The following is a 19,098-nucleotide window of genomic DNA, read 5'->3' as shown; positions in this document are numbered from 1 at the left end:
TTCCACCTGAAATTCCACTCTCTTTCCTCTCCCCTCCCATGCTTGCGTTTGAAAATATGAGCCATGAGGAGTCAATCCCAATTTTATCTCCTTAATGCTTTCCTGACACATTAAATCAAGTTGCTATCTCTTACGGATTCCTTTAGTGCTATGTCATACTTTATATCTATTAATTTCTACAATTATTTTTGTTATTTGTTAAGGTCTAGTTTACCTAATACATTTGGATTATCTTTGAGATCAGGTACTATGTCTTTTTTTTTTTTTTTTTTTTTTTTTTTGAGACAAGCTCTTGCTCTGTTGCCCAGGCTGGAGTGCAGGGCATGAACACGACTCACTGCAGCCCCCATCTCCTGGCCTCAGGCATCCTCCCACTTCAGCCTCCTAAATGTAGCTGGAATTACAGGTGTGTGCCACCATGCCCAGCTTGTTTTTCTTTTGTATTTGTTGTAGAAATGAGATATTGCTTTATTGCTCAAGCTGGTCTCAAACTCCTGGGCTTAAGCCATCCACCTGCCTCAGCCTCCCAAGTGATGGGATCACAGGCATGAGTAACCACATCTGGTCTCAGGAACTATGTCTTAATCATCTTTGCTTCTATGTTACTACACTGTATGTAAGAACACCTCAATACATTTCTGTTGAAATATTTTTAAAAACAGTATTTCAATTTCATATATATTTTCAATTTTAGGATATAAATTTGGCTTCTATTTTGAAATGACATTATTTCTGGACATTATTATACATCCAATGGGATTATAATATATTGCATTAATATATTGATTTTACTTAAGAAGATGATCAAGGATTAGCATATAAGATCCATAATTTAATTAAAGTAACATAAGGCTTAAATGCATCTTAACAAAATAAGAATTAACATTTAAATTACATTTGTTGAATTCATTTATCTTCTCTTTTTCAGGCTGGGTTATAAGAGTTTGGACAACTAAATTAAATTGTTTTACTTCAGCTTAAAATGGGGAAAATTCAAATGTTAATACTTGCCTGTGGGATTTAGCTGTCCCCAAATTACTAGATTTTGTTTCTTCCAATGAGACAAAGAATTTTTTTTTCTCTCAGGGAAAAACATGAGCATTTTTTTTCTCTTGGGCAAAAACATGAGTAACCTAAGCATTGTACACTTAGTGTTTAATTCCTTGATTATTTCTCTTTAAAAAAGTAAATCTCCATAGCAGGATATAATCTTTTCAATTTCTGCATCTTCAACCTTATTAGAAAATGTGTACACACGCAAACATACACATATATCTTGGATTGAAGCACTATAACAAATAAACAGACCAATATAAAAACTCAAGGAATTCTTTCTTGTATATCACCATTTCACTTTTAGAAGTCCCAGATTTTTTTTTTTTTTCCCTGAGATATTGTCTCTGCCACCCAGGCTGGAATACAGTGGCGGGAATATGGTTCACTGCAGCGTTGATCTCCTGGGCTCAAGCAATCCTCCCACCTTAGCCTCCCAAGTAGCTGGAACTACAGGTGTGAAGCTACCATGCCCAACCAAGTTCCAATATTAACTTATTTAATATATTTCATATTTAATATTATATATAATATTAATATATTAATACTCATATAGAGTCTCTTCATTTTCAATTAAATGATTTGTTTTGTTATTATCCTGATATGGGTTCATTGCCTGAATATGAAAGTCATCATAATTTTTCTTTCTTTTTTAACCTATCAAACATTTCTTAGTCCCAACCTACTACTGTTATCTACAAATCCTCCCATATTCTCAATATATAAATATGTGGTATTTAACTACTCACACATCCACAAGAATAAGCATGTCTTTAGGAGATGCAGCTCCTTGGATGTACCTGAAACAAATATCATAATAAATGCTCTTCTCTCCCAAAATATCAAACACTGATATTTGTTGAATTGATATTTACACATCTCTGAGACAAGGTTTTTTCCCCCAAGCAAAGACCCATTTCTATCTAAGCAGACAATGGTTTTTTCATATTCTTCAATGTCAGTTTGATAAAAGCAATATCCAATATAACAATAGAGATGTCAGAAGCATAATATTTAACATTTTTCGATATTTATAACAAAAGATGAAGAATTATATTTTAACTTTGAGAAGAACATTTTTCCTGGGAAAACAATTATCTAAACTCCAATTGTTGACCAATTAAAGGTTTAAAAGTCACTTTAATGAATAATAGATTGTCATATTTTTAAATGTAAAAAATAAGCACAAAAAACAGACAAGTTGTTTAGGAACATTAAAAAGCAGTATCAACAGAAAAGAAATATAAGTGGCCAATAAAGAGATTAAAGTTAGGCAATATGTGATGTTATTACCAAGAATTTCAAAGGCTCTCAAACTTTACAGTGTTTAAGAATCACCTGGGGTATCAGTTCAGAATATTAATTTCCAAATTCAACCCTGTGGAATCAGAATCTCAGCATTTTAAAGAGACTCTAGAAGAGATTTACACAGATGGTTCAGTGGTTGTGGACAGAGATCAACTTGACTGTGTATGACTGGCCCAAAAAGCTCACTCACATTGTCTGGCCACCTACTGGAACGCGGCCTGACTTCTCCAACAGGAAGGGCTGCACCTGACCTCAATTTTTTACTCATCCCTGAAGCCATCACTGTAAATGTAACTTCTCAGGAGGTTGCCAGTTAACTTTCCAGTTAGTTTTCAGACAACATACAGCACAATTAGTTCTATGTGTTGAGGAAGCAGTTGGAGTTTATAACCTGCACCCTTGCTTGATAAGAAGGTAAAGTGGCAGAGTTGCAGGTGAATTTTCGTGGACGGCAAACCTGGCTGATGCCTAGTATCTTAGTGCTGGTCAATGGGAAGAGGAGAAGACAGGACATGTCTGCCTCTACTGATTGGCACCCACTTTCTAAGTCTCCTCCAAAACAACCAATTCCTGAATTCAAACAAGATGACATATTAGTTTTTAGCTCCACTCAACAGCCCTATGGCTCCACAGGAAGAATATGTAAATTAATAATAATTGTCACTATTAAATATGGTTAGTGTTGACATAAATTGCTACTGGGATATTTAAAAGGGCATCTAAAAGCCTCTAAATACATGTCTTTGGAATCAAACTTTATGCTCTTGCAATTTGTCTGAACCCAAGAAAAAAGTCAGAAATAACTTAAATGTCCAATAATAGAAGATTTCGTGAATAAGTTACCATACAGTCTTCATCCAAATGATGGTATGTGTCTTTTCTCATGCATATGTACTCAAATGTTATTGATATGAAAAGTGTGGGATACAAAGCACTATACTATATATGTGAACTCATTTCTTAATATTCACACATTAAATACATTTTTAAAAAGCAAATAAGGTACAATTAATCATTTAAAAAAACCCAAAAATAGTTGTTTTCTAGTAAGTCCAATAACAAATTATTGGTATTCTTCCAGCTTTATGTTAGGAGAACAAGTTGCTTCAGTAGTGAGGAACAAATAAAACTTCATTTTGGAAAAAAAATCAAACCTAAGCTATATGAATATAACTAGGGGCAGCTTTTATCTTGGGGCCAATTCTCATTAGTTCACTGCCAGAGGCAAATTATCTCCTACTCTATCTCATCTCTGTTGGAGCTCTACTCCAAGCAAACTGGGATCCCTGCCATAGAAATCCCTACCAGCTAAGAGGTGAAGCACTGAGATTAAATATAAAACTTAAAGCAGTCCATTTGAAATGAATGTGATAAGTGGGTTCAACTATATTAATTAGCAGTACCCACTTGAACTCATCATTTTCATTTACCTTTACCTATATTTACTTATTTTTAAAAATCAGATCACTTTCAATAAGTAGTTAATACTCATCCTAATAATAAAAAGATTTCGACTTTTTAGCAAATATATATCTTCTTGCCTATATAATCTTTTCATGGCTAGCTAAAAATTCTTACCATGGTCTTCTGCGTACATCATAAAGGTCAATCTTGTTTGGAGTTCTACTATTATCAACCCATGGTGAAGCTAAAAAAAAAAAAAAGAGAGAGATATTAAATCAAAATATTAGACACACTCTAAAAATAATGAAGCTTTTTTAAAAATCACAAAATGCAATAGATACGTAAGTTCACTTATGTACTTCAGTGTTCAAATGGGAGATGTCATTTTTAAGCCCTCATAATATATTGCTTTAACATGGAAAACACCACAGCAGTACAAGAAGGAAACCAATGATAGTCAATTCTCTTTTTACATGTTATTTCAAAAATAAATTTACACATACAGTTTTTTTTGGGTGCTAGCTTAATATGTTTTAGTAGGTGTCCAGAGGTTATAACGTTTTTCTCTCTAACAGAAAACTTATGTGCCACTAATGAAAATTGTGCTTTCAATTATTTTCTCCCTATATTTTCATTCAATGCCATATTCTATTGGTCTATATAAGACAACTGTTTTTCTTGAGTTTTTATGTAATAGAATTTTACCCAGTCCATGTTAAAATGATAATGAAAAGGTCAGCTGTAATTAACTCCATAGAAAGCTGTTTTCTTTAAATTTATTGTAATGATATGAAGTAATTCAAGCGCAGATTCAACAATCTTGTATGACTTTCACAGCCTTTATCATTTTGCAATAATCAGAAAAAACTTCATCTAATTGTATTGATTTTTAAATGCAATTAATTTAGATCTATTCTAATTAAATTGATACATGCTTTAACTAAAATGCTTTACAAAGCTTTACATGCACGCATACCTTAGACCTAATGAAAAAAATAAATGCTGATGAATTGGATGATAATTTCATGCTAAAGAAGTCCCTGTCCTTGAACATGTTTAAACATATGACTCCTGGGTAAATGCCTAATTCATATGACTTATGTTCCCCAATCAATTTCGTTTTTCTGAGGAACTATGGAAATTATGAAGAACTTTACTCAGAGTCAGGTTTATTAGACAACTAAGATAATTTGGCCAATTAGGATACGTCAGAAACTATATACAACTAAACTCCTCCTTGACTGTGAAATTTTTTTCTTATTAGTAGCTATATTAAAAAATGATTTATTCATTTTAAATGACTAATCATATAAAATAGCAAGTTTAAATACAGCACTCTTCCAACCACCATTGACACAGTCAGTGTAACTGAAATGGTGAGCTTACTGAAATTTGTTCAACTTGCACTTGCAGAAAGTGAGTCTGCGATGTAAAATAATCCTTTGTGTGTGTGTGTGTGTGTGTGGTAGTGCTAGAATTAAGTAACAAGCATGCTGATACATACATCAGTTCACTTTCGTTATCCCTCTATAATATCTGACTCTCCAAGATGGGGTCTTAGCAATACCTAAAACTTTATAGAAATTGTATCCTTCTTTCAGTACCATGTTATGCTGATAATACATCTACTGCTGCTCAACTCCAAATGCACCCTTCTACCTTGCCCTATGAAAATGGATCTGAGCCTTTTAAATACTTTTCCTTTATCAGATGGCACATTTTCAAGGCTTGCCTGCAAATGATGCAAAACAGACACCGAGTGAGAAAAAGGATTTTGCTTCCTTGTTTTGGTTTGTTTGCCCACAGGCTCTTGTAGCATGTGCTGCTGTCTGGTGTCTGTCTCCTGCACTGTCTGTATATTCTCCAGAGCTCAGCTCCTACAGTGTTGGAGTTTGCCCAAATTGCCCACTCCTGCAACATGGCCAGCTTCACCAGGCTCAGGCTCTAATTCTGTCACCTGTACCCCTCCAGCCCCACCCCCTGCCCCAGGTATTTTTGTAGAGGAGAGCTTACAAGGAAAGACCTGGAACCTCACAGGGTAAATTTGCAGCAAATCCTATCAGTGTGACATCACAGTGACTTCTCCACCTTGGTGGGCCATGACCATGGTCTCTACAAGGTGTGAACCTCAGCCTGGGAACTGGGGGATTAGGAGCTCTGCCTTGGGCACTCTACCTCAACCCTAGAGGCAGTTGTTATTACATATTAGATTATGTAATATTATATCTGATACTCATAAATCCTTTAGAGTTGTCTGTACTTTTAGCCAATCCCTTATTACTCCAATCCCCATTGTAGATAATTTTTTATTAAAAAATAGACTTTCCTTGTTCAAGATATTATATTTTTTCTGTCTCCTGATTGAACCAAGACTGACACAAACATATGGGGTAGATGAGAGAAGTGATTAGTTCCCACTGCCAATATGACAGCAGCAATCCTGAGTTAAAAGTGGTGTGCAATGAATCTGATAAACAACTTAAAGAAATTGGAATTTGAAAATTATGATTCAATTAGATTTTTTAATTGTTTGCCAATCACATTCATCTAGGATTTCTGTTGTCACTACCATTGCTAATTGAAATTAACTGTGATATATATTACTATGTTCAATAAAATGTATATCTTTCTTTAAGGAAAGAAAAAAGTTAAAAGGCTATCATTTACAGTATGAGCCAGGCTATTACATTTTAATACTGTTTATAACCTTCGGTGGTTTATATTTTAAAATATTAATAATCTTCTCTTAGAAGTTTTCTGAGATATTTACTCTTAGGTAGTAGCCCTTGATTAAACCAAATTAAGATATTAATGTTATGGTAAAATTGAACAATATAACTTCTTCTGTGATATTACTCATTCCCTTGTAAAATCCCATCATGTCATTTAAATAGTTCATTCCTTATATACACTCAGAATTATGAAAGATCAAAGAGTAAAAAAGCTAATAACCATACATTGTAATTCCCTGAAATAATCAGTTTCAAAACCATGCACAGTGAAAACTGCATGTTTAGAGAGGGAAAGAGAGCTTCCAAAATTCCTATAAAAAGTGAAATGCTGCTCAGTTTAGATGACTTTTTACTGTTCTAGGAAGATTTGGGGACAGCAGAAGAGAGAACAGAAAATGACAGTTCACAATGTAGACATTTCCTTTTTGAATGTCATCATTAAAGGTGATAACAATGATTTACAGGAATGTTTTCCCCTAATCAAAAATGAACCATTAGTGTGTCCTTTACTAAATCTACTGGTCTACCATTTACTTCACCTTATACATAGGATGTGTTATGTGTGTTATCAAATTGTTGATTTAAGCAGGTATTTACTTGTACATTAACTCAGAATACTAATATATGTAATAGGAAAATATTCTTGAGAAAGTATGCAGATTTTAGTGACATTTTCTGGTTAATATGATCTAAAAATAATAGCAAAGTATACATTTTTTTTTAATTTCAGCTGCTAGGAAAGAATAAAGCAAATAATGATGCATTGAGTACTGATTCTCTTGGTAGAAACGTCAAATGACAGCTAATTGCATTTCCCAATTAAAAAGTTCAAGTGTATTTTTTCAATTCTAAAAACTTCACAGTCTTAGTCTCAGGATAATTTTAAAAAGTAAATTTCATATACTCAACAATGCCATTAAAAGTCACTCCTGGTCCTTTGCCTAGATCTAATTGGTGGACCATTATTTTCGGCTTGTCTCAATCATCTCCTATAGAATATTAGTCATGGCTCTGAACTGCAAGCCAAGATAATCAATTGGGACTATTTTCAAGCCCAAATTATTTCACTAAATGTGTACTGCATAGCTCACACAATTTTCATAAGTTTCAATGTTGCTCAATTACTATCATCCCAGAATGGATTCTCCACAGTCCCTAATTTGCACCATGGCTCCAATAACCAAGTTCAGGGTAGATAACTGTCATTAGAAGAATGTGGATTATACCCACACCAAGGTGCCAAAAAATCTAGGAAAGTGAATAGCTGGCTTTTCAGATTTTGAGTTATCTGCTCCCAAATACAACTTTTAACCTGGAAAATACTGAAAATACAGGAACAAGATTCTATGTTAGCCAGGGTGGCACAAATGCCTTAATGAAAAATCTGAAATCTTTGGTATCTTAGTATAGTAAAGTACTTCTAACTCAAATAACAGGCTAAGTTGTGCAGGGTGTGGAGAGTGGTAGTGCATGGATAGATTGTGCTCCAGGCAGTTATGCAGTCTTAAAGCTGGCAGAGCTTTTGCCTCCTTCAGCACTTGGATTCCAAGGGCATCCAGGACATTGGGCTTGCAGCTGCTAGATGGAGGGAGGAAGTGTGGAGAAGGCACACTCTAGTCCTAACAATCTCAGGCTGGAAGTGACACATATTACTTTCACTCATTTTCTATTGGTATGAACTTGCCACATGGTCCTGCAGAGACCAAAAGGTGGGAGAAATGTAGTCCCTGCCTAGCCAGGGACTACATTTTTCTTTTTTAAAAGAAAATTTTAAAATAATTTTTTTTTTAAAGAAAAATTTTTAAAAGAAAATTTCCCAATGGAATGGGAAGACAGAACTTTGGTGGACAGCTAGCAACCCTGGTCACAGGTACAAATGAACAATTTAAAAATTAGTAACATCCAGTACCTATTAGAACATCAAATTTTCTGTACTCAGCAATGTCTTCAAGTAATCCACCATGGAGATGACGGAGATGAGGATAAGCTAAATTTAGAACCTAACAAATAAATAAAACATACCAGTATTAAGAATTATTTCTAGACTAAATTTTAGGACTGAGGTGGCTTGCACAAGAAATTTACTGGTGTAAAGAACAACTGGAAGTCATCTGGGCATTGTTGTTGATGTTGTTTGTGTTACTAACGAAACCACAAACCTGGCCTGTAGAAATGTAATTGAACCCTAAAGCAACTTTTGGGCACTAAACTTGCACCAGGAACAGCAAGCTATAAAAGTTCTTTAGCCTCAAGCACACCCCTTCAGATGTGTCAGAAAGTGTTTTAGACAAGATAGTTACTCCCACAGAACACTACCAGAAACAGAGAGATGAGCTAACCAAGAAATACAGCTTTACGCAAGAGTAGGATATCTTTGTATTTCTTGCCTGATAGAATGGGATAGGGTGAATGGGTCAGTGATTGTCCTGTATTTCTCACTCTCATTTTACAGATGGGAGTTTTTATCATAGTTACGCAGCGGACATGACCAATGAATATTATATATTTGGGCAGCGATGGGAATAGGGTAGAGAAAATAACTGGTACAAGGCTCTATTATAGGTAGTCAAATTAGGAAACATCCTACCTGATGGAGAGAACTGCATGTGACCCAGAGATCCTGGATTTTATTCATTTGTTGGGAATTTGAATCATCTACGGGGAGGAGCTGAGTATGTTCTACACGTGGGGAAAAATGGTATGCACAGATATTTGAAATGCCAGAAGAATGAACTGTAACAGGGCTTCAATATGCATTTCCTCCTCCTTCCTTCTAGTAAGAGTCCTCACGACTGCCCTGCCAGAAATTATACTTTTCAGTTTCTCTTGTCATGATGTAGCCATGTGATCAAATTCTAGTAGATAGGATGTGAGCAAAAGTGATATATGTGTGATCCTTCAATCACTCTTGTTGCCTTCTACTAATTTTCCCCTGTCTTCTCTTGGCCTCAAAAGTTTTATGATGGTATTGAGCCCATGTTAACCAGACAGATGAGGACAACAACCTAAGGAGTGGCAGATAGCTGAAACCTCAGTTGCTGGATGACACCATGGACCAGGGTTACCCTAAGCACTGATTACCTATTCGGTAGAAATTTTACCTCAGAGTATTTTTTAAATGTTTCATTATATTGATTATTAAGTAATTGAGTCAGTACCTTGATACAGGTCAGGACTTTTCTCAATCATGCAACCTGGGTCAAGTATTAAAGCTAAGAGAAAGCACAGGAGGCAAAATCTTCAAGGGGTGTTTTGAATAACTGACGGAGTACAATTGGAAAGTTCGTAACACAAAGAGATGATGAACGCTTGAGGTGATGAGTACCCCCGCTAACCCTGATGTGATTGTTATACATTATATGCTTGTATCAAAATTATATACCTGCTATGTGCCCATAAAAATTAAAAACAAAAATAAAAAACTTAAAAAAAATCTACTTCACTGTATTGCTCTCATTCCCATATATTTTTAGGAGAGTTTTATTTTGTTCCCAGGAAACTGCTTATTGCCACATAAGACTTCTAGTGAGTCCCAAGTAAACAGTCCCAAGTAATCAGTTACATCTGAAAAATAAAAATCATTCCCAGATGGAATTTTCAAATGCTGAATGTCTCAAGCTTTATGGCTTAGAATCATCAAGGAGATTCACAGGCAGAAGGGAAGCCTGGAAAGCAAGTATTCCAGGTGAGTAAATGTTCATATGAAGACTCTATTCTCTTGTCATTTTGAAATTGTCTTCGCACGTTGGATCTAGCCTAGTGCAGAAATTAAAATCATGAATTTGGGAACCAGCCTACCTGGATTTTTCACTGGGTGCATGAATTTGGATAAATTATTTAATCTTTTTTTTTTTTTTTTTTTTTGCCCAGTAAAATGGGACTAATAATGCCACTTACTAGGATTACAGCTAAGTCGTAATGAATTGTGCATATAAACACTTAGAACCACATTTGGCACAAAATAAGCACTGCATTTACAGATACCTGAAACAGTATCACTGAGTCACTGGAACTACTTATAGATTAAAGATTTTTAAAAATAATAGATTTTTATAGGATATGCTTAGATGTTAACCACTTAAAAGTATGTCCCTGTGACTGGGGCTTGAACATGATACTATTTCCCCATCTGACTCCATCTCCCTGATGCAAGCTGGTGTCACACCGTCAACAAAACTTTCTAGACATCTAAAACTGACTTCATGATATTAGCCTCAGAAACCTCATGGAGAATACTGACATAGATGAGAGGACAGGATGGGCAAGATGTGCAGACAGGGACCTAGAACACAGTAACTCTATGTTCCTTAATGTTCTCCAGCTGCTTGTTCTCCTTGTTTCATGTTTATTTAGAAACTGATTCTCTACAATTCTACTCTAAAACTCTCTTTCAGTTATAGTACTTATGATCTTGACTTATTTATCCAGCTTAAAAATACCTATTATACACTATATACATGAAACTGTTAGGTGATATGAGGCAAACAAATGTGTAATTAACTATCTCTCACTGCATAGATTGCAATGGTTTTTAAAATGGCATATGCAAAATAAATTCTGGAAGAAGGTAAAATTCGCTATCTAGTGTAACATATACAAAAACAAAATTATCTGAGAGAACAAAATGAAGAAAGACTGCTTTTGGGCAAGTCTTCATATATTGGTATTTTAATGTATTTATTTTATTTTAATTTTTTTTGAGATGGAGTTTCACTGTTGTTGCCCAGGCGTGAGTGTAATGGTGTGATCTTGGCTCACTTGAACCTCTGCCTCCTGGGTTCAAGTGATTCTCCTGCCTCAGCCTACCAAGTAGCTGGGATTACAGGTGCCCACCACCACAACCAGCTAATTTCTGTGTTTTTAGTAGAGATGGGGTTTCACCATGTTGACCAGGCTGGTCTCGAACTCCTGACCTCAGGTGATCCGCCTGCCTCGGCCTCCCAAAATGCTTTGATTACAGGTGTGAGCCCCCACTCTCGGCCTGCATTTTATTTTGAATGAACGATAAGATGCAATCGACCAGAGATGGGCTGTAGGAACTAGGCACATAGAGATACAAAAACAAAAAGGCAGATTTGTAGAATAGAAAATAAAACAAAAAAATTAAAAGGGGAGAAAATGTAATACAGGGGTAAACAATGAAGTTTGAACTGTACATTAAGAGATAAAACTGGAGATGTAGATTGAATTAGAATCTTTGGATAGTCTCAATGTCATGGTAAGAGAGCCAGATGCCATTAACTAGACAATGCCAGCTTGTATAATTCACCAGACAGCTGATAATCCAACTCTACCCCACATCACTTTTATTACTTTTTATTTTTTTAGATGGAGTCTCAGTCTGTTGCCCAGGCTTGAGTGCAGTGATATGATCTCGACTCACTGCAACCTTTTTTCCCAGGTTCAAGCAATTCTCCTGCCTCAGCCTCCTGAGTAGCTGGGATTACAGGTGCCCGCCACCACACCTGGCTAATTTTTGTATTTTTAGTAGAGATGAGGTTTCACTATGTTGGCCAGGCTGGTCTCGAACTCCTGACCTCAGATGATCCTCCCTCCTTGGCCTCCCAAAGTGCTGGGATAACAGGCATGAGCCACTGCACCTGGCCCTCCACATCATTTTGAAATAATTTTACTAGCTCTTTGCTTGCATTATATTTTAGTGTGTTTACAAGTTTTCATTCACCTATGAACTCCTCCAGAAAAAAAAAAATCTCTTACTGGTATTAGAATCCTCAGGATATCTCAGTTTCTTCAGAAACAGGAGATCTGCCTTGTTCTTATCAGTCTTTCCTCCTTTGCCCAGATTTAATTACACTGATGTAATCAAATAATTGTGAATTTCAATTTTGTTTCTGGGCAGTGAGTCTCGGTATTTAGGATATTCAGATGATATCACTCTATTGGTGGGAGAACGACTTTGATATTTCCACTGTAATATTTCCAAAAGTTTTTTCTTTTTTTTTTAAATTATACTTGTTCTGGGGTACTTGTACATAACGTGCAGGTTTGTTACATAGGTATACATGTGCCATGATGGTTTGCTACACCCATCAGCTTGTCATTTACATTAGGTATTTCTCCTAATGCTATACCTCCCCTTGCCCCCCATTCCCCGACAGTCCCTGGTGTGTGATGTTCCCCTCCCTGTGTCCATGTTTTCTCATTGTTCAACTCCCACTTATGAGTGAGAACATGCGGTGTTTGGTTTTCTCTATTTGCAGAAATTTTCTGTAACTTATAAACAATGGGCAGAAACCCATACACAGACACATGGTATTACTGCCAAGGATAAATCACCATAATTAAAAAAGTAAAAGCCCTTTTAACAAAGCGGATTACTGGTAATACTGAAGATGCCAGATAATACACTTAGAACATTTTTACTTAAAGTGATACCTGTCTGTCAGCAGGAGTAGCAGTCAACAAGGACAAGTTGGGTAGTTAAATGAAATATTCAATAAAGTAAATGGTACACAAACACTTAATCCTTTAGATGTCTCATAATGCAGTCATTAAGTGACTTGGAAATAAGCGTGAGCACAGTAAGTTCTATGAGGCAAGTGTTGGGGTGGGCTTACTGGGAAATAATGTTAGATATGTGCTCCATAGAGAAAACCATGAAGTCTGACAGAGAAACATGTTTCTTATTTTTGTAAGCAAATACATTCAATTAGATGACAATAATGACATCGCCAAAAACATAAAACAAACTATGATTCCATAGGAACGAGTTTCCTAGTTTCGTAAGTCAAACTCTTAGATGATGGTGATAGTGATAGATTTCTTTGAAAAGTTTATATTTAGCGTACCTGAGAAGGTGCTTGAAACATCTGATTTTTTGACAAAAAATCTTTTTCATTTTTCATAATCAAGTATACTGAACATAAATGAATTACACAGCAAAGATGTTCTATGCATCTAAAAATGAATGACATAAGTATAGAAATTTGGTAACACATAAAGAAAAAAAAACAGATTGAGATATGTATCTTAGAAGTTGAAAACAGCTAAAGTTTTGTAGCAATTCCTATTTACATATTTTGCATATAGTGTTATCCCCAGTCAAATTACAAATGGCTCTCATTTTCATATTGCCATCCTGTTTACCTACTCTAATCTGTGAGCAATAAAATCAATTATTTAGTCAGTTTAGGTATGACTGAATCCATGGCTGACCATAAGGTGAACAACTATTACAACTCTGTAATAATCTGTGAAAAATAAGACAGATTCAGGTAAGAGATAAGGTTATACAAAATGCAACAAAAATGCTACAGAATTGCCTTCATAATCAGGATGAATTCAGAATTTTAAAACAGTGTATCATCCTTTTGTGTATGTGTAAGATGCATCCCACACACAATACAATTGGTGGATAGTATATAGCAAAGAAAACCATGTAATACGAAACCAGTGCTTGAGCGTAAACAGAGCTATTTGTACCCTCTTGTCAACACCTCAAACTTTACTGTTCTAAGTTAAACTCATCACTTTACTCCCAGAATAAAAACTTTTGATTGTTAATTTTAGTAAACAGCTTTGATATTCTCATCCATTCAGCTTAAAAAATGATAACTTAGACTCTACGTCAGTCATTAAATTCATGTTTTTAAAAAATGAAGTCTGATATCATCATTTCTATTTAAGAATTCTTAATTCCTATTTGATCCCTTGTTCAGATCTTTAAAATTCCATGTCTGACCATTAAAATAGCATATCCTCTGGTCAAGTTTCCCCATGTCTTTCTCCTTCTAATCATAATAATAAGTGCTTTAATCATAGCATTACAGTTCCCAAAATGTTTGTGGCACTTTGTCTACACATTAAATCCCAAACCATTCTGACATGCAAGGCCATATAATCTACATTAATAAAACTTTTGATTCAATATTACTTTTTCTATAACAAACTATTGGATTAACTGACCTCACTAGTCTCCAACAGTAGTTGTTCATCTCCTTGTATTTTTACTTTATGCCATTCTTCCCTCCAGAAACATTTTGCCTTTTCTTCTTCACTGACTTGATTTTCAATCCAAAGTTCATAAACCTCTTTTATGACTCTGATCCATAATGACCTCTTCTTTTTCAAAATTTCTATAGCAAATCTATTGCTACTGTCTATTTAAGTGACTTGGTATTTAATCATTTAATAATTTGTATTGCAATCTAAATTTAAGAGGTATTTAATTTAGATGTATAAGTTTTGACTCCCTAGATTTAAATTTTCTAAAAGGCAGAAACAACTTGTTATTTTAAAACACAAATGTGCACATAGTAACCATAGCAGAGATGCTTTTTGTTCCCCAATATCTCTTTTCCTCTTCTTACTTAGTACAGCCCCCTGCCATTTAGCTGGATATATGGCCATTTTGAAGGTAGCTATGACCAAGAGACCACTAAATTCTGGCCAGAAACAAACAAAAGAGAATGTTTTATGTGATTTCCAGGAAGTTCCCTTAAAAAGGGGGGCACAGAACAACACCATTCTTTGCTTCCAATAAAGAGCACAAGTAACAACAATAAGGCAGAGGCCATGCTCAGAGAAAGAGTAATGAGATCTGGGGTGCAGACTCCTTATTTGTATAGTTTCCCTACCTGCCACAGTCTATGTTAACTCTGATTGACACGAGTAAAAACCCTTACATAGTAAAAACCCTTACATATAAATCACTATTATATATGTTAGGTTCCTTTATTATAATCTTATAGTTTTGAAATTAACAAATGAGGTAGGGCAGAGAAAGAACAAATAATAAGACATTAAGTAAATTTCATATGGAGATGAAGTAGATTTTTAGTTTTCTCTGTTTTTTAACAAATACAACTAATTGTCTAAAAAAAGAATAACTGCTGGCTACATTGGCATTTCAATAAGCCACTGATTCCTAATAACAATTCCAATTACTGCAACAATTGGTACAATTTCAGGAAACATTAACAGGTGAAATGACCAGTTTGTACCTATGGTTTTTACAACGAGTAAGAATTCACAAAGTTGATAGCTATTGAAAGCAGTTTTTAATAACATTAAAGTTAATTTATATAATAAATTAAGAGCTTCTGAAGGAAAGAACTTGCAAGATAAACTGATTTTCCAATGAGCACATATTCAAGGAAGGCATCATTAAATATGAGTTCCTAATCATATCTATGCCATGAGCTAGCTGTATGACTAGGGCTAGTCACTCTACTTATCCTGCAAAACAAAGACTGTGGATGTAGCAAACGCTACAGCCGACTATAAAGCAGATAAAATTAATGCTTGCTTTGGAAATCATTTTGTTCAACCATCCCAAGTTACTGATGAAGAAATAGGTACAGAAATATAATATGAGTTAGTTGAAGTACAAAGTGATGCTGATGACAACTTTTATACGAACCCAGAACTCCTCATAGTCTACCTACCTTCCAAGAAGGAGAGGAGAAAGAGAAAGAAGAGGGTGGAGAAAGACGAAAAAAAGAAAAAAGAAGGAAGAAGAAAAAGGACAGATACCAATGATTTTCATAGCTTATTTCCATATACATCAACAAAATTATAAAGCAGGCTAATGTTCAGTCCACGGACAGACAGCAAGAGTTTAAATCTCCACTAATTACAAAACTACTTTTTTGAGTCAGCATAGGTGCATAGGCACCTTTATATTACGCTAGCTCTAGAGATCTCACTGGAAGTCAGTGTTTCTACATTTAAATAATCTGGTAAATGAAAATAATGAGAGTACTCTAACTTTCCCCTACATCTGGGCAATATACTCCAAACAGATTTAGTGCTTCTTATTCTCTTAACAATTCTACAATTTAAGCATTGTTATCCTCCTTGTTTCACAGCTGGGGTCAATGAGGGTTTTCCAAAGGTCATCATCATACAAAATTTACTGGTGGAGGTGGGGTTTATATTCTGGCTGTTTGCTTCAAGAATATAATTACTGTGGAATGTAAAAAAGTTGATCTTGGTTGGGTGTGGTGGCTCACACTTGTAATCCCAGCACTTTGGGAGGCAGAGGTGGGTGGATCACCGGAGGTCAGGAATTCGAGACCAGCCTAGCCAACATGGTGAAACCCCGTCTCTACTAACAATACAAAAGTTAGCCAGGCATGGTGGCATGCATCTGCAATCCCTGCTACTTGGGAGGTTGAGGCAGGAGAATCTCTTGAACTCAGGGGCAGAGGTTGTAATGAGCCGAGATTACACCACTGCACTCCAACCTGGGTGACAGAGTAAGACTCTGTCTCAAAAAAAAGAAAAAAAAAAAGTTGATGTCATAGAATACAGAATCTAACGGTGGTTACCAAAGATTGGGGTGGTTACAAGGGAGGAAGAGATGGGGAGATGTTGGTCAAAGGACATACAATTATAGTTAGAGATCAGGAATAAATTCAAGAGATCCAATGTATAAATGGTAACTAGTTAATGATGATATATAGGCCATAATAATAAGTATGTTAGGTGAGGCTTTGTTAATTAGCTAGATTTAACCATTCTACAATGTGTGTGTGTGTGTGTGTGTGTATGTCAAAACTTGTACATGATATTATCTTTCAATTAAATTTTTTATTTTTTATTTTAATTATTATGGGTACATAATATTGATGGGGTTAAATATATATATTGCTCACCTGCCTCATGGTATGTGACTCTGCTTTAAGTAGCATATTAATAATCAACAAGAATATATTTTAGATTCTGTTGTGAATCAGAAGGTTCTAGTTCCTGCAAAACATTTTATTTTCAAAAGCTCTGTAGCAAGTATTCACTTACAAAAATAAAAATTGGTAGCTTACAGAATTTAAAAATGAAAATTATAAAATTCTATATATCTGGCTGAATAGGCTTTGCTTGATCTTTACAATACTGTGATGTAATGGGGAAGCTGACTTTCCGATATTACAAATATATAGAAACTGAAAACCTGAAAGAGAAGGTTGATGAATTTAGCAAAAAGAAATACAAGACAATCAGTTAAGCTTGAATTTCAATAAAAAATAAATACCTTCTTAGTAAAAGTGTATCGCAAATATTGCATGAAGCATACTTACACTAAAAGGTTCTTCATTGCTTATTTGAAATTTACACTTAATTGGACATCCTTTATCATATCTGGCAACCCTACAGAAAAGTGACCTAAAGCCATCAGCTAAAATCCATCTCTTCTGACCAGTTTCACTATGTGGTGTTGTTGCCTGACTTTATGGCTTACTCATGTTTAGATTCCTTCCAGAGTTCTATTTAGTTTCCTTGTCAACCCACTGTAAGCTTCAATCATGTTCTTTAATGTCTGAGATAAAGAGAAAGCTGCATTTAGGCAAAATTATTCTAGTTAACATGCACTATTGTAGAAATACCTACTGTTTCCTATTTTCAAAGTACTTTTCATCATATTATCTCATTGATCACAATAACCCCCAGGGGATAAAATGAGGAGTTATTAATATTCTACTTTTTCAAATTTGATTAGGTCTCAGAAAGTTCAGGAGACCTACCTAGGTTCTCACAACTAGTAGGGAGATCCTAGCCTGAGGGTCAAGTCTTCTATGTAAAAGTTCAATTAAGTAGAACTAACATATATGCTGTTTCCACTTACTGTTAAGATAATTAAAATGCTGAAAGACTATTTTTGACCTCCGGTTTAATATACAGTAAACAGGGGTGAGTCCTTCTATATTATTTTGCTTCTATCAAAATGATAAAAACAGAGAAGTATATATAGTCTCCAAAAAAATTTTTAATCACGTCATTTAAATAAAGCTTTAAACTTGGTTGTTTTTGTGTTAAAAACACAGTCTTACAAAAACAGAAACACAATCATGCACTTTTAAAATTATGACATTGTCTCCATGTCTTTACTAAAGACTTGGTTCTATTATATCACTAGTGTCATGAAGAGCAACTTGGTAACAGATTCACTAAACTAAAATCGATTCAAGTGTATTCTACAGCAGTCAAGTGGGCTATTTTAAAGACCTTCCTGTAACAGGTAAATGAATTCAGCCTCTTATTTGGTGAGTCAATTTGCTTGCCAAACTCTCACTTCAAACCTAGGTATTATGAGTGGGCACAGGGTTGCTTCCCTAGCTAATGTTCTGGAAAGACTGATGGAGGACTCTCCTCAGTCACTGTGCAAGCCAGAGATCTCCGGTCAGTGATGCCCCTGCCCAGTCCTTGCTTGGGCCCGGGTTCACTGCAGGAGACACCCCACCTACTCTGCCTGCTGGTCAGCACCCGGCCTGCGCTCCGGCGTGGATCCCACAGTCATTGTGACTATGCACCCAGCCTTTGGCGGGAGGCAGTGTGTGAGCAAGCGAGTGCAGGCTCCGGTCTGCCATTCCAAGTGCTGGCACAGAAGTGGGCTGTATGTGGAGCTTGTGGCTAGACAAGGCACGTTGTAAGTGACTCCCGTGGTGGACTCCGGCACCTCGAATGGAGAAACGTGCTGGCACCCAAGCAGGGGTGCCTCTGACCCCAAAGCACATGTGTCGGGCAGCTGCCCTCCACCAGCAGAAGGCAGAGGGCTATAGTGTTACAACTTCCTTTGTACCCGCATTTCGTAGATTCTTGTCACACTTCCAAAAAGAATGAGGTTATGCTGACAATGGAAGGG

The 19,098-nt window shown here is 35.6% G+C and overlaps 1 protein-coding gene across 7 annotated transcripts in view; it reads right to left on the bottom strand.

Moving 5' to 3' along the window:
• CACNA2D1 (calcium voltage-gated channel auxiliary subunit alpha2delta 1) overlaps positions 1 to 19,098 on the bottom strand; it is a 498,928-nt gene that overhangs the window by 114,275 nt on the left and 365,555 nt on the right. For all 7 annotated transcript variants that reach the window (XM_005550361.4, XM_005550362.4, XM_005550363.4 and 4 more), the window contains exons 8-9: positions 3,940 to 4,009; positions 1,803 to 1,853 (exon numbers count right to left, since the gene is read on the bottom strand). In XM_005550361.4, the coding sequence (XP_005550418.1) occupies positions 1,803 to 1,853; positions 3,940 to 4,009 (121 nt within the window). The remainder of the gene's footprint in view (positions 1 to 1,802; positions 1,854 to 3,939; positions 4,010 to 19,098) is intronic.

Source organism: Macaca fascicularis, chromosome 3, assembly GCF_037993035.2.
Source record: "Macaca fascicularis isolate 582-1 chromosome 3, T2T-MFA8v1.1".
Taxonomy (NCBI): domain Eukaryota; kingdom Metazoa; phylum Chordata; class Mammalia; order Primates; family Cercopithecidae; genus Macaca; species Macaca fascicularis.
This window is presented reverse-complemented; position numbering and strand designations above follow the sequence as displayed.